Consider the following 13,918-nt stretch of genomic DNA (forward strand, 5'->3'; position numbering starts at 1 on the left):
TGCAGTGGTGCAATCTTGGCTCATTGCAACCTCCGCCTCCCAGGTTCAAGTGATTCTCCTGCCTCAGCCTCCCTAGTAGCTGGGATTACAGGCATCCGCCACCATGCCCGGCTAATTTTTGTATTTTAGGCTGAGGCAGGAGAATCGCTTGAACCCGGGAGGCGGAGGTTGCAGTGAGCCGAGATCATGCCACTGCACTCCAGCCTGGCCAGCCTGGCCAGCCTGGGGGACACAGCAAGACTCTGTCTCAAAAAAAAGAAAGAATCTTTATCAGATCTCACCGCTCTACTCTGAGAGGTGATAAAAGAGCTTACTGGATGTACTTTTGTGAAAATGAAATCAGTTGTTTAAGAGAAAAATCAAATATGGTAATGGATTAATATGTTTAAAATATGAAGTACAAAAATCAGAAAAAAATTCAGATCCTAATAGATGAGTGGACACAGGGGAACCAAAGAATAAATAAATGAATGTTACATTCCCTTTTTTTACCTTTTTAATTAACAAAGATATTTTTAAAAAGAGACAAAATGCTAATGAGGTATATTGAAATGAATACTCTATACTTCAAGTAGAGGTATAGGTTTGTAGAGCCCAGTCTGCCAGTATGTGTTAAGATACTTAATCATCCATGCCCATTTACCCAATAATTCTAGTTTCATTTATTTATACTAAGAAAACAATCCCAAATGCTGAAAAAACTTTGTATGCAAGTACATTTGTGACAGTGTGATTTAGTTCTGAAAATTAGAGGTTACTTACAGAAGAGGAAAAAATAAATGGGTTCTAGCACTTGCATTTAAGAGAGTATTGACCCTGGCCAGGCACAGTGGTTCATGCCTGTAATCCCAACAGTTTGTGAGGCTGAGGTGGGCAGATCACTTGAGACTAGGAGTTCGAGACCAGCTTGGCCAACATGGCAAAACCCCATCTTTACTAAAAATACAAAAATTAGCCAGGTGTGCCTGTACACTCCTGGGTGTGATGGCGTGTGCCCAACTACTCAGGAGGCTGAGGCAGGAGAATCACTCGAACCCAGGAGACGGAGGTTGCAGTGAGCCAAGATGGTACCACTGCACTCTAGCCTGGGTGACAGAGGGAGACTCTATCGCCAAAAAAAAAAAAAGTATTGAACTTTACAAATATTGCAAAAATAGGAAAATACTGTGTTTGAGAAAAGCAGAAAAAAGAAAAAAGGCATATACACTGTAATAAGAGTTACATATAAAAGTATGTTAAGTGAGGCCGGGCGCGGTGGCTCACGCCTGTAATCCCAGCACTTTGGGAGGCCGAGGCGGGTGGATCACGAGGTTAGGAGATCGAGACCATCCTGGCTAACACAGTGAAACCCTGTGTTTACTAAAAATACAAAAGAATTAGCTGGGCATGGTGGTGGGCGCCTGTAGTCCCAGCTACTTGGGAGGCTGAGGCAGGAGAATGGCATGAACCCGGGAGGCGGAGCTTGCAGTGAGCCGAGATCGCGCCACTGCACTCCAGCCTGGGCAACAGAGCGAGACTCCATCTCAAAAAAAAAAAGGATGTTAAGTGGCCAGAAATAGACAAATAATGTTAGTTTTGGTATTTGTGTGGTGAAACGTGGTGTATGAATTTTTGTTTTTTGTTTTTTTTTGAGACAGAGTTTCACTCTTGTTGCCCAGGCTGAAGTGCAATGGTACGATCTTGACTGACTGCAACCTCCGCCTCCGGGGTTCAAGCAATTCTCCTGCTTCAGCCTCCCGAGTAGCTGGGATTACAGGCGCCCACCACCACGCCCAACTAATTTTTGTATTTTTAGTAGAAATTATCTGCTTATAATTTAGCATTTGTTTAACGCATGTGTTTAGACAGGAAGCAACGTAGTTTCACGGTAAAGAACATAGATTCTAGATCCAATTGCCTGTGTGCAGATCTCAGATCCACCTCTTAATAAATGAGACTTGAGACACATTGGCCCCTGTATTCCTCAGTTTTGTCATCAGTAGAAAAGGAACAATAATAAATATTTCATTGTTGTTATGAAGATTAAAGAAGCAAAAACGGACAGTTAACTGGTTCCTTGTAAGTACTCCAAAAACTGGGATAAAGGCACGGTTGTCAAAAGTGTTGAGTATTTGTCATGTTATAACTTGGATGTCAAGACTCAATCTTAAATTTTTTTTTTTTTTTTTTTTTTTTGAGAAGGAGTTTCACTCTTGTTGCCCAGGCTGGAGTGCAGTGGCACAATCTCGGCTCACTGCAGCCTCCACCTCTCAGGTTCAAGCCATTATCCTGCTTCAGCCTTCTGAGCAGCTGGGATTACAGGGCATGCGCCACCACACCTGGCTAATTTTGTATTTTTAGTAGAGACAGGGTTTCTCCATGTTGGTCAGGCTGGTCTTGAACTCCCAACCTCAGGTGATCCGCCTGTCTTGGCCTCCCAAAGGGCTGGGATTACAGGTGTGAGCCACCACTCCTGGCCACAAATTTAATTTTTAAAGCAAACAAAACTCTGAGGCATTAATTTAAAATTTTTAGAGTCCTAGGCAGAAATAAAAACAGGATGCCAGAGAACCACATTTTTTAAAAAGTTGTAGTGAAGTAGTTTTTTAGAGAAGTGTGTCCCCTTTTCTTTTGGTGGGCCCCCTTACAATTCAAGAGCTACTTGAGAAAGTGTTTATGGACCTGTGCCTGGCCTGGTGAAGGTCCCATTGGTTACACTTCCTACACCAAATAGCAATAGAGATGTAAATCTAGTAATGGGACCAAGATAAGTGGAATTATGTGAGAGGTGTGTTTTGATGGGGTGGGGTGGGGTGTTGGAGGCACAAGATAGCTGAAATTATTGCCATATCTCTTTTTGTTCTTCCCCTTCTCTTGCCTAGCATTGATTTTTTTTCAGCTATTGTAAATGATAAGGACTGTTACAAGTTTGATTTGTTAGGTTCTATCTGGATAGCTATCCTTTAAAATAATTGCAGTGCCATTTTGTTGAATTTGATTGTATTAACTGTCTCAGGTTTAAGGTTTTAATGATTCCCTTTTTGTAAATTGAATGTATGGGCAAGTAGTTCTATGAAACGCCTTAATCCTGTATGATATTATTCTTTAACATATAGTCTGTCTTCAAGGATAGAAATTTTGACCCAGTATTTCCTCTACTTTGAAGATCCATGATGGGGACCTAAATATATATATATATATATATTTAAAAAAAAAAAAAACTGAAAAAAAAAACGAAAGGAAGCAGATAAGTGTGCCATAAAGCCATTTGATTATATGTTTTTAGAAGTGAAAGTAACTGTCGTCGTAACACTAGTGAAAATACTGGCCAGGTGCAGTTAATGACTGTAATCCACTTTGAGAGGCCGAGGAAGGTGGATCACTTAAGGTCAGGAGTTTAAGAACAGCCTGGCCAACATAGTGAAACCCCATTTCTACCAATAATACAAAACTTAGCCAGGCAGGGTGGTGTGTGTCTATAGACCCAACTACTCAGGAGGCTGAGGCACAAGAATTGCTTGAACCTGGGAACCTGGGAGGTGGAGGTTGCAGTGAGCCAACATCACATCACTGTGCTCCAGCCTGGGCAACAAAGTGAGACTCTGTCTCAAAAAAAAAAAAAAAAAAAGTAATACTGATGAATATGTATAGGTAAAAGTTCAATGAAGAAACTATACAGGTTATAGAAATAAGAGTTATTATCTTTACAGAAAAAGGTATATATATGAGCCCATTCTTGCACTGCTATAAAGAAATACCTGAGACTGCATAATTTGTAAAGAAAAGAGGTTTGTTGGGCGCAGTTGCTCCGCTTGTAATCCCAGCACTTTGGGAGGCCAAGGTGGGCAGATCACCTGAGGTCGGGAGTTTGAGACCAGCCTGACCAACATGAAGAAACCCCATGTCTACCAAAAATACAGAAATTAGCTGGGCATGGTGGTGCATGCCTGTAATCCCAGCTACTTGGGAGGCTGAGGCAGGAGAATCGCTTGAATCCGGGAGGCAGAGGTTGCAGGAAGCTGGGATCGTGCCATTGCACTCCAGCCTGGGCAACAAGAGTGAAACTGCATCTCAAAAAAAAAAGAAGAAAGTTTAATTGGCTCACAGTTCTGTGGACTATACAGAAAGCATGGCAGCATCTGCTTCCGGGGAGCCTTGAGGGAGCTTTTACTCGTGGCAGAAGGCAAAGGGGGAGCCACCTGTGCCATGAGCCTCATGGCAGTAGCAGGACCGAGAGAGAGATGGGGGAAGGTGCCACACACTATTAGCCAGATCTCATGAGAACTCTATCACAAGAACAGCATCAAAGGGGTGGTGCTAAACCATTCATGAAGGATGCACCCCCATGATCCAGTCGCCTCCCACCAGGCCCCACTTCCAACTTTGGGGATTACAGTTGAACATGAGATTTGTGTGGGGACACAGATCCAAACCATATCAGTATATTATAAACCAAAATGAATTTTTCATGAATTCAAGAAGCTAAGTAGTGTACTAAGAATCTTCACAAGGTCCAGATATCCAGTGCCCTACTTTCCTTTCCTGGAAAGAAGGAAAAGCCCTTTCTTTAAAACCTGTGCTTTATTTTTTATTTATTTATTTATTTTTTTTTGAGACGGAGTCTTGCTCTGTCGCCCGGGCTGGAGTGCAGTGGCGCGCTCTCGGCTCACTGCAAGCTCCGCCTCCCGGGCTTACACCATTCTCCTGCCTCAGCCTCCCGAGTAGCTGGGACCACAGGCGCCCGCCACCTCGCCCGGCTAGGTTTTTTTTATTTTTTAGTAGAGACGGGGTTTCACCGTGTTCGCCAGGATGGTCTCGATCTCCTGACCTCGTGATCCGCCCGTCTCGGCCTCCCAAAGTGCTGGGATTACAGGCTTGAGCCACCGCGCCCGGCCAAAACCTGTGCTTTAAAGTTGACTTATTAGAATATTTAGAAGAATCAGTTAAAGGAACATGCAAAAATTTCTAACTTCCTGTTGTCATTTCCAGGAAATACCTGAAGTCTTTCCTAATTGATGTTAGAATGTTCTATGCTTGAAGAGGGCTTCAGGTGATGACACCTGACAGTGGGAAAATGTTTTTGGAATGCCAACTGCCAGAACTGTGGGCAACAGGAATGAAGAGTCACAAAACATCTTTCCTGATTTTTTTTTTTTTTTTTTTTTTTTTTTTGAGGCCGAGTCTCGCTCTGTCACCCAGGCTGGAGTGCAGTGGCCGGATCTCAGCTCACTGCAAGCTCCGCCTCCCGGGTTGCCGCCATTCTCCTGCCTCAGCCTCCCGAGTAGCTGGGACTACAGGCGCCCGCCACCTCGCCCGGCTAGTTTTTTGTATTTTTTTAGTAGAGACGGGGTTTCATTGTGTTAGCCAGGATGGTTTCCTGATTTTTTTTAAAAAACTTTTCATATACTCTTAAGGCAAGGAAATAGCATTTTTATTACCAAACCGAATAGGGCATGTCAACTTTTTCTTTACTTCTCAGAAGCCCTTGATCTCTATAGGATAGATTTGATAGGAATATGAGCAAATCCTTTCCTTGCTGAATTTATGTGCTGGGAGTAAAGTAGGCTGAGAGTTATTATCTCTTGGTACAGAACTTTAGAGAAAAGAAAGATGGCTGTGCTCTATTAGCATTAGTATAGAAGGATTTAAATTTATTTCATTATGTCAGAGGCTACTGAACTTAATGTAATCAGTGACTATGCCCCCTTTGCATTCAGTAAGGAATGCATAAGTTAATGATAGATATGGCTGGGTGTGGTGGTTCACACCTGTAATCCCAGCACTTCCAGAGGCCAAGACAGGTGGATCACTTGAGCCTAGGAGATCAAGACTAGCCTGGCCAACATGGCAAAACCCAACCTCTACAAAAAATACAAAGAAAATTAGTTGGACGTGGTGGCACTCACCTGTAGTCTCCCCTATAGAGTGAGGTGGGAGGATGACTTGAGCCCAGGAGGTTTAGGCTGAAATGAACCAAGATCACGCCACTGCACTCCAGCCTGGGCGACAGAGTGAGACCCTGTCTCTAACTAAATAATAAATAAATATTTTAAAACAAGTTAATGACAGATTGAATAAAGGAAATTACACTATTGAGATTTGTCTGCTACATCCCAGATTGTCACCGAGAAAGTGACTTAGATGAGATTCTAAATCGTCACTGAAGAGAATTTGAGACATTCATAGAAGTATGTTATATTCTCTGTAATGAGTGTGTGACCATCTCCTTTTGGGGGCAAGTGTTTGCATTTATGTTCTTGATGTAGACTAAATTGTTTTCAACTGAAAATTAAACAAAACAATTGTCTGAATGTGGTGCCTGCCACTGGAAAACAGTGATTGTTGGATTTTATGGTTGTCATTTTTGCTAAGAATATTCAGTAGTGTGGCTGTCTTTTTTTTTTTTTTTCCTTTTTGAGACAGGGTCTCACTCTGTCACCCAGGGTGGAGTGCAGTGGTGCGAACACAGGTCAATACAGCCTTAACCTCCTGGGTGTAAGTGATCCTCCCACCTTAGCCTCCTGAGTAGCTGGGACCATAGGAGTATGCCACCACATCTAGCTAATTTTTAAATTTTTTGTAGAGACAGAATCTCACTGTGTTGCCTAGGCTGATCTCGGACTCCTGGCCTGAAGCGATCCTTCTGCTGTGGCCTCCCAAAGTGCTAGGATTACAGGAGTGAACCCTCTTACTTGGCCTGTCTTTGGAATTTTGAAAGCCATTTATCCTTGAATATGGGCTTCTAAAAAATTGAATTTTATGGGATCTGAAAAATGTTCTTGGTCTAGGATTTAGACCAAGTTTTAATTCTATTCTAATTTCTAGCCAGGGACATTGAACACGTCACTGCACCTGTCTGGGCCAGCTCTCTTAGGGGTTCAGGCATAGAGACAGTCATATCAACTCTTCTTACATTATGGGATTATTGTGAGACTTTGCACAAAGGGGCTTATATTCGTATCTGGGAGACCAGGATGCCATTTAACATTAATTTTCTGCTATTTGTTTTATTTTATTTTTTATTTATTATTATTTTTTTTTTTTTTGGAGATGGATTTTTGCTCTGTCGCCCAGGCTGGAGTGCAATGCTACGATCTCAGCTCACAGCAACTTCCGCCTCCCAGGTTCAAGCGATTCTCCGGCCTCAGTCTCCCGAGTAGCTGGGACTACAGGCACGCGCCACCACGCCCAGCTAATTTTTGTATTTTTAGTAGAGATGGGGTTTCACCATGTTGGCCAGAATGGTTTAAATCTCTTGACCTCGTGATCCACCCGCCTCCGCCTCCCAAAGTGCTGGGATTACAGGCATGAGCCACTGCACCCGGCCTTCATTTTTGTTTTTTAATGACCTAACCTGAAGTCTGTTGAAGCTTCTTAAAATCCTTGTTGGTAGACTGGGCGCAGTGGATCACGAGGTCAGGAGATCGAGAGCATCCTGGCTAACATGGTGAAACCCTGTCTCTACTAAAAATACAAAAAAATGAGCCGGGCATGGTGGTGGGTGCCAGTAGTCCCAGCTACTCGGGAGGCTGAGGCAGGAGAATGGCATGAACCCGGGAGGTGTGGCTTGCAACGGGCCGAGATCGCGCCACTACACTCCAGTCTGGGCGACAGAGTGAGACTCCATCTCAAAAAACTATTTGCCAGGCGTGGTGGCTCATGCTTGTAATCCCAGCACTTTGGGAGGTCTACGTGGGTGAATCACGAGGTCAGGAGTTCAAGACCAGCCTGACCAACATGGCGAAACCCTGACTCTACTAAAAATACAAAAATTAGGCCAGGTACTGTGGCTCACGCCTGTAATCCCAGGACTTTGGGAGGCCGAGGTGGGTGGATCACTTGAGGTCAGGAGTTCGAGACCAGCCTGGCCAACATGGTAAAACCCCAACTCTGCTATAAAAGAAAGAAAAAAAAAATCCTTGTTGGTTACTGTTAATATAAAGTTAAGTAAAACTTACAAAGCTGCTAGGCATTACAATATAAATTCTTAGAATTTTCTCCTGTTTTGGCATCTCATGTTTCTCTCAACCCTTTGCTTTTATCCTCTACTAATTTATACGATTTTTTTCATTTTAGTACTCTTATCCATCTGTTCTCTGTTGTGTGATCCCAATCCAGATGATCCTTTAGTGCCTGAGATTGCTCGGATCTACAAAACAGATAGAGAAAAGTAAGTATGGCCTCAAGATGGAAAGTTATCTGTGGTGGGATGGAGATGTTTGTCACAAATCTTTCTTGTTTAAGGGCTGAATATGGGCCAGATATTTAAAGTGAAGTCCTAATATACTCTCCTGGGGCTAGAAAAGAAGAATATATGCATTGAGGAGTATTATAAGTAGATGATGCCAGTCTTATCCCTGATTGTTTCATGTGACTCCTCTTGTCTACAAAAAATTTTTTTTTTGAAACAGGGTCTCACTCTGTCACCCAGGCTGGAGTGCAGTGGTGCAGTCTTGGCTCACTGCAACCTCCGCCTCCTGGGTTCAAATGATTCTCATGCCTCAGCCTCCCGAGTAGATGGGATTACAGGTGCAGGCCACCACACCAGGCTCATTTTTTTTGTAGTTTTAATAGAGACTTTCACCATGTTGGCCAGGCTGGTTTCGAACTCCTGACCTCAAATGATCTTCCTGCCTAGGCCTCCCAAAGTGCTGGAATTACAGGTGTGAGCCACCATGCCCATACAAAAATTTTCCTATGGTATATTTTTCAACAGCTTAATGTCTTATGCTTGGCTTTTGATATATAAAGCATTTTTCATCAAGTGCCCATTTGCCTGCTATAGGTATTTGTGAATTAATGGGAAAAGAGAATTGATTTTTTACCATTTGACATAATCTAAAGGAAGAAAATAAATAAATGCCATTAGGCATGAAAGCCCCAAATTTCTTTTAAAAACAAAACTTGATTGTAGAATTTGGGTGTTTTAGAGTTGTACTATGAATTACTGAACAGTGGTCAGGATATCAAAAGAGATAGTAGCTAAAAGTGTTCTAGTAGCATTTCTTCTTTTCTTCTTTTCTTTTGAGATGGAGTCTTGCTGTGTTGCCTAGGTTGGTCTCAAACTTGTGGGCTCAAGTAGTCCTCCTACCTCAGCCTCTGGAGTAGCTAGGATTATAAGCATATACCACCATGCCCAGCACTAATAACATCTGTTGTTTTATGTACTATTCAGTGAAGTTATAAGAGGAAGTAGATAGGAGAGGGTGAATAGTTTTTTTTTAGGGCCGGGCGCGGTGGCTCATGCCTGTAACCCTGGCACTTTGGGAGGCCGGGGTGGGTGGATCACAAGGTCAGGGGTTTGAGACCAGCCTGGCCAACAGGCTGAAACCCCATCTCTACTAAAACTACAAAAATTAGCCAGGCGTGATGGCGGGCACCTGTAATCCCAGCTACTCGGGAGGCTGAGGCAGGAGAATTGCTTAAACTCAGGATGTGGAGATTGCAGTGAGCTGAAATTGCGCCACTGCACTCCTGCCTGGGCGACAGAGCAAGATTCCTGTTACCAAAAAAAAAAAAAAAATTAAAGTTAAAATAGAAAGAATTTAAGAATTACTTGAATTCTACTGGATTAGAAAGGCGTAGATACTTTTTTGTTTTTAATGGAAGTAACACTGGGAATGGGGTATTCTAACAGTTGGTTCTTGCTTTTTCCTATTTGTGAATTTATTCACAAATTTTTTTGATTAGAGAACTGTTTTGTCCAATATTTAGAATTGTGGGCCTGAATGCTTGCCAGAAGTCATTTCCCAGGTCAGCATGGAGTAATGTTGAACACTGTTGAACAGAACTTTCCTAAACCGCACTGCCTCCACCCTCTAACCCCCCACTTTTTTTTTTTTCAGAGACAGGGTCTTGCTCTTCTGCCCAGACTGGAGTACAGTGGCACAATCGTGGCTCACTGCAGTGTCAAACTCATGGGCTCAAGTGATCCTCCCACCCCAGCCTACCCAGTAGTTAGGACTGCTAGTACATGCCACTACACCTGGCTAATTTGTTTTATTTGTTTGTAGAGACAGGATCTCACTGTGTTGAACAGGCTGGTCTCTAATTCCTGGCCTCAAGCAGTCCTCCCACCTCAGCCTCCCAAAGTGCTGTTGTTATAGGCATGAGCCACCATGCGAGGCCAGCATACCCATCCCCACCCCGCTTTGTTTTTGAGTCAGGGTCTTGCTCTGTTGCCCAGACTGGAATGCAGTGGCATAATCACAGCTCACTGTAACCTCAGCCTCCCAGGCTCAAGTAGTTCTCCAATCTGAGCTTCCCAAGTAGCTGGGACCACAGGCACATGCCATCACATCCAGCTAATTTTTTTTTTTTGAGACCAAGTCTTTCTCCATTGCCCAGGTGGAGTGCAGTGGTGCATTCTTGGCTTATTGCAACCTTTGCCTCCCAGGCTCAAGTGATTCTCATGCCTTAGCCTCCTGAGTAGCTGGGATTACAGGCACACACTACCATTCTTGGCTAAATTTTGTGTTTTCAGTAGAGACAGGATTTTGCCATGTTGGCCAGGCTAGTCTGGAACTCCTGACCTCAAGTTATCCAGCCGCCCCAGCCTCCCAAAGTGCTGGGATTACAGGTGTGAGCCATGACACCCGGTCACCAGCTAATTTTTAAATTTTCTGTATCAATGGAGTATCCCTATGTTGCCCAGGCTCAGCATCCCTTTTTTTCTTTTTTAAAATTTAATAGAGATTAGGTCTTGATGTGTTGCCCAGGCTGGTCTTGAACTCCTGACCTCAAGCAGTCTTCCTGTCTTGGCCTCCCAAGGTGCCAGGATTACAGGCATGAGCTACCACACCTGACCTTATCTTTCTTTCTTTTTTTTCTAGCATCTTTTTTTTTTTTGAGCTGAAGTCTGGCTGTGTCAGCCAGTCTGGAGTGCAATGTCACGATCTTGGCTCACTGCAGCCTCCACCTCCCAGGTTCAAATGATTCTGCTGCCTCAGCCTCCCGAGTAGCTGGGATTACAGGTGAACACCACCACGCCCAGCTAATTTTTTTTGTATTTTTAGTAGAGACAGGATTTCACCATGTTGGCCAGGCCCATCTCAAACTCTTGACCTCAGGTAATCCGCCTGCCTCAGCCTCCCAAAGTGCTGGGATTAACAGGCGTGAGCCACCGTACCCGGCCTAGCATCCCTTTTTTAATAGGAGAATTATAGAACCATTTGCTCTGCTTACTTTATTCAAACATTCTTCTGAAGCAATAAACCCATTCATTTTGTCAACCGAATTGTTGAAATAAGTTCTACCAGAACCAGTTTTATTGATATGAAAGGAAAGTTGGGTTTTTTTCCCCCCCTTTTTTTTTGAGACAGAGCCTCACTCTGTCACCCAGGCTGTAGTACAGTGTTGCAATATCAGCTCACTTCAACCTCTGCCTCCTGAGCTCAAACGATCTTCCCACCTCAGCCTCCTGAGTAGCTTGGACTACAGGCATGCGCCACCACACGCTGCTAATTTTTGTATTTTTTGTAGAGACAGGGTTTTATCATGTTGCCCAGACTGGTCTCAAACTCCTGGGCTCAAATGATCCACCCGACTCAGCCTCCCAAAGTGCTGGGATTACAGGTCTGAGCCACCGCACCCAGCCTTATGTCAGTTTAATCATTATTAGTATATGAGTTCAAGAACTATATAATGTAGAATCATATAGTTTCAAGTACTTTAAGTAAATGAATTGAGTTGATGTCTTTTTGTAGAAATAGGCCAATCAAGTATAGAATAAGGTATATGCCAACAAATACTAAAATTTAATCAGAACCCTCTATAAGTCGCAATTAAAGGAGACTTTCACATTTTACACATCCTTCCCATTATCATTGAATTAATGCTTATCAGAAATTTGGGATAGAAAGGGGCCTTTCCTTGAATGTCCTATGAGTTACTCTCTTCAAGTTACTTGATGGGATAATGAATGGAATCTGTTGCTTACTGATCCACACCTGTGTTAAGCCAAGCTTCTCTTTGTGTGTACAGGTACAACAGAATAGCTCGGGAATGGACTCAGAAGTATGCGATGTAATTAAAGAAATTATTGGATAACCTCTACAAATAAAGATAGGGGAACTCTGAAAGAGAAAGTCCTTTTGATTTCCATTTGACTGCTTTCTATGAGCCCACGCCTCATCTTCCCCTGTGCACATGTTTACCTGATACAGCAGTGCTGCGTGTTGTACATACTTGGAACAACAAACTAGAAATACTGTACTTCTGTACCAACATTGCCTCCTAGCAGAGAAGTGTGTGTGTGACAAGCCAGTTCTACAGGCATTACCTAGGTGTGAGACTAAAAGCTTTTCTTACTGACTTAAATTTGGATAACAGCAAGGTGTGAGGGGGGTGTTGGATATGGTGTGAGCTTGGATGGGAAAGAAAAGGCTCCACTCACCTGTAGGAGATTATTTTTAAGTGGAATCCATTTAAACTCAAAACAGTTATGAAAAGCAAGGTGAAGAACATGAAGCTGTGTCTGTATTCATTTTATTCCGAAGGAGCTACGTCTTAGGTGAAAGTTATGACCAACCAGATTAAACTCTACCCACATCCTGCATTTTAAGGTCTAAGTTTAACTGGTCAACATTTAAATGGATTGGAGCTATTAGTACATCAAGTGTGATGGGCTTTGTTCCCAACTCTTTTACATTTCCCTACCCCTTCAACCTTTGGCCTTTCATCCCTTCTTTCTCTCTTCCATATTCTTTGGTTTGTATGTGGTTTCTCAGTTAATACATAGCTAATAGCTCTTATTTTTCTTATGTTTTTAACCGCTTAGGTCTATTTGGATGTAAGGGTGAAAATTCATTTGATGGAAATACTTGTGTATATTTAAAGACCCAGTTGCTCCTCTGGAGCTTGTACGTTCAAGAATGATTAATCTGTGTAATAAACTGATTACTACAGTCATTACATATAATTTTGTGTGAATAGGCTTTTTGATTTTTAAGAAGTTTGTCTAGCTGAGATTAGTGGTGGATTTTCTCCCACTTCTGAAATGTTCATTTATACTGGTTGCATTTCAAGATCATGAAACAATTCCAGTTACATAGTAAAAAGGATATCTTAAGAGTGATTTTGTTGAACAAGATAGAGGCATAAGCTTAAGAGCATTTCCATGAAACTTAACACATGCAGCATTCCAGGAACGTGATTGTTAAATTCAATAAGAAGTTTGCTTTATTAATGAAACTAAGCTGCATTTCATCAAAACCTTGTGACATTCCCTTGGTACACAGGACATAAAACACAGAGGCATTGCTATTTGGTAAGTTAAGCCTCTGTGATTGTAATCATAAAAGAGCAACATTGACCAAACCTGGGAAACAAGAGCACAATCTTGTTTGGAGAGTCTACATAATTACTTTGCACTAACATTTGCAGGATGTTCATCCAATTTTAAATTGTACTGTATGTGGCTTTTTGAAGTCTTCCCTTGACTCTAGTAAAATATAGCTTGAAACTTGTAAACGACTGTGTTTGCCAGAAACATCATTCATGTGAACTAGGCAAGTTAACTTTTTTCCCCTTCTTTTCCTGATTGTAAACTAGGCCAACCTGAAAGCCATGGCTAATGCTCTAGCCATCAGGTTCTTTCAAATGCATCTTTACACTCTTGCACAAAATTAAGGAATAAATGTCCACTGCTTTTGGTTTTAAACTTGTTCACCTTGTCTTATCTCTCACTGTCACTGCTCCTCCACCTTGGAACTTGTGTGATAAAACCCAGAACCTCTTACAGTTCTCTTATAAGCATTTCAAGGATGCTTATTAGTATCCTTGACTTTGCAGAAAAGGCTTAACTGTTAACAGTCGTGGGGAAAGGAGTTAGAATTTAGCTTAAGCCTAAAATCACCCTGTATTCTCAGTATTACTGGCAAGTGGGAATTCATCTTTTTTTTTTTTTTTAAGAGAGAGACGGTCTCATTCTCTTGCCTGA

The 13,918-nt window shown here is 42.4% G+C and overlaps 1 protein-coding gene across 6 annotated transcripts in view; it reads left to right on the forward strand.

Annotated features, from left to right (window-relative positions):
* The window catches only part of UBE2D2 (ubiquitin conjugating enzyme E2 D2), a 69,412-nt gene extending 55,773 nt beyond the window's left edge, over positions 1-13,639 (forward strand). For 2 of the 6 annotated variants that reach the window (XM_021940219.2, XM_021940220.2), the window contains exons 6-7: positions 8,056-8,149; positions 9,825-10,218. In XM_021940219.2, the coding sequence (XP_021795911.1) occupies positions 8,056-8,149; positions 9,825-9,936 (206 nt within the window). In that variant the 3' untranslated portion in view covers positions 9,937-10,218. Of the gene's footprint in view, positions 1-8,055; positions 8,150-9,824; positions 10,224-11,961 lie in introns of those variants that run through there. The other 4 variants (XM_003900185.4, XM_021940223.2, XM_021940222.2 and 1 more) reach the window with 3 other exon arrangements.
* Positions 13,640-13,918: the final 279 nt, after the last annotated feature.

Source organism: Papio anubis, chromosome 5 (assembly GCF_008728515.1).
Source record: "Papio anubis isolate 15944 chromosome 5, Panubis1.0, whole genome shotgun sequence".
Classification (NCBI taxonomy): domain Eukaryota; kingdom Metazoa; phylum Chordata; class Mammalia; order Primates; family Cercopithecidae; genus Papio; species Papio anubis.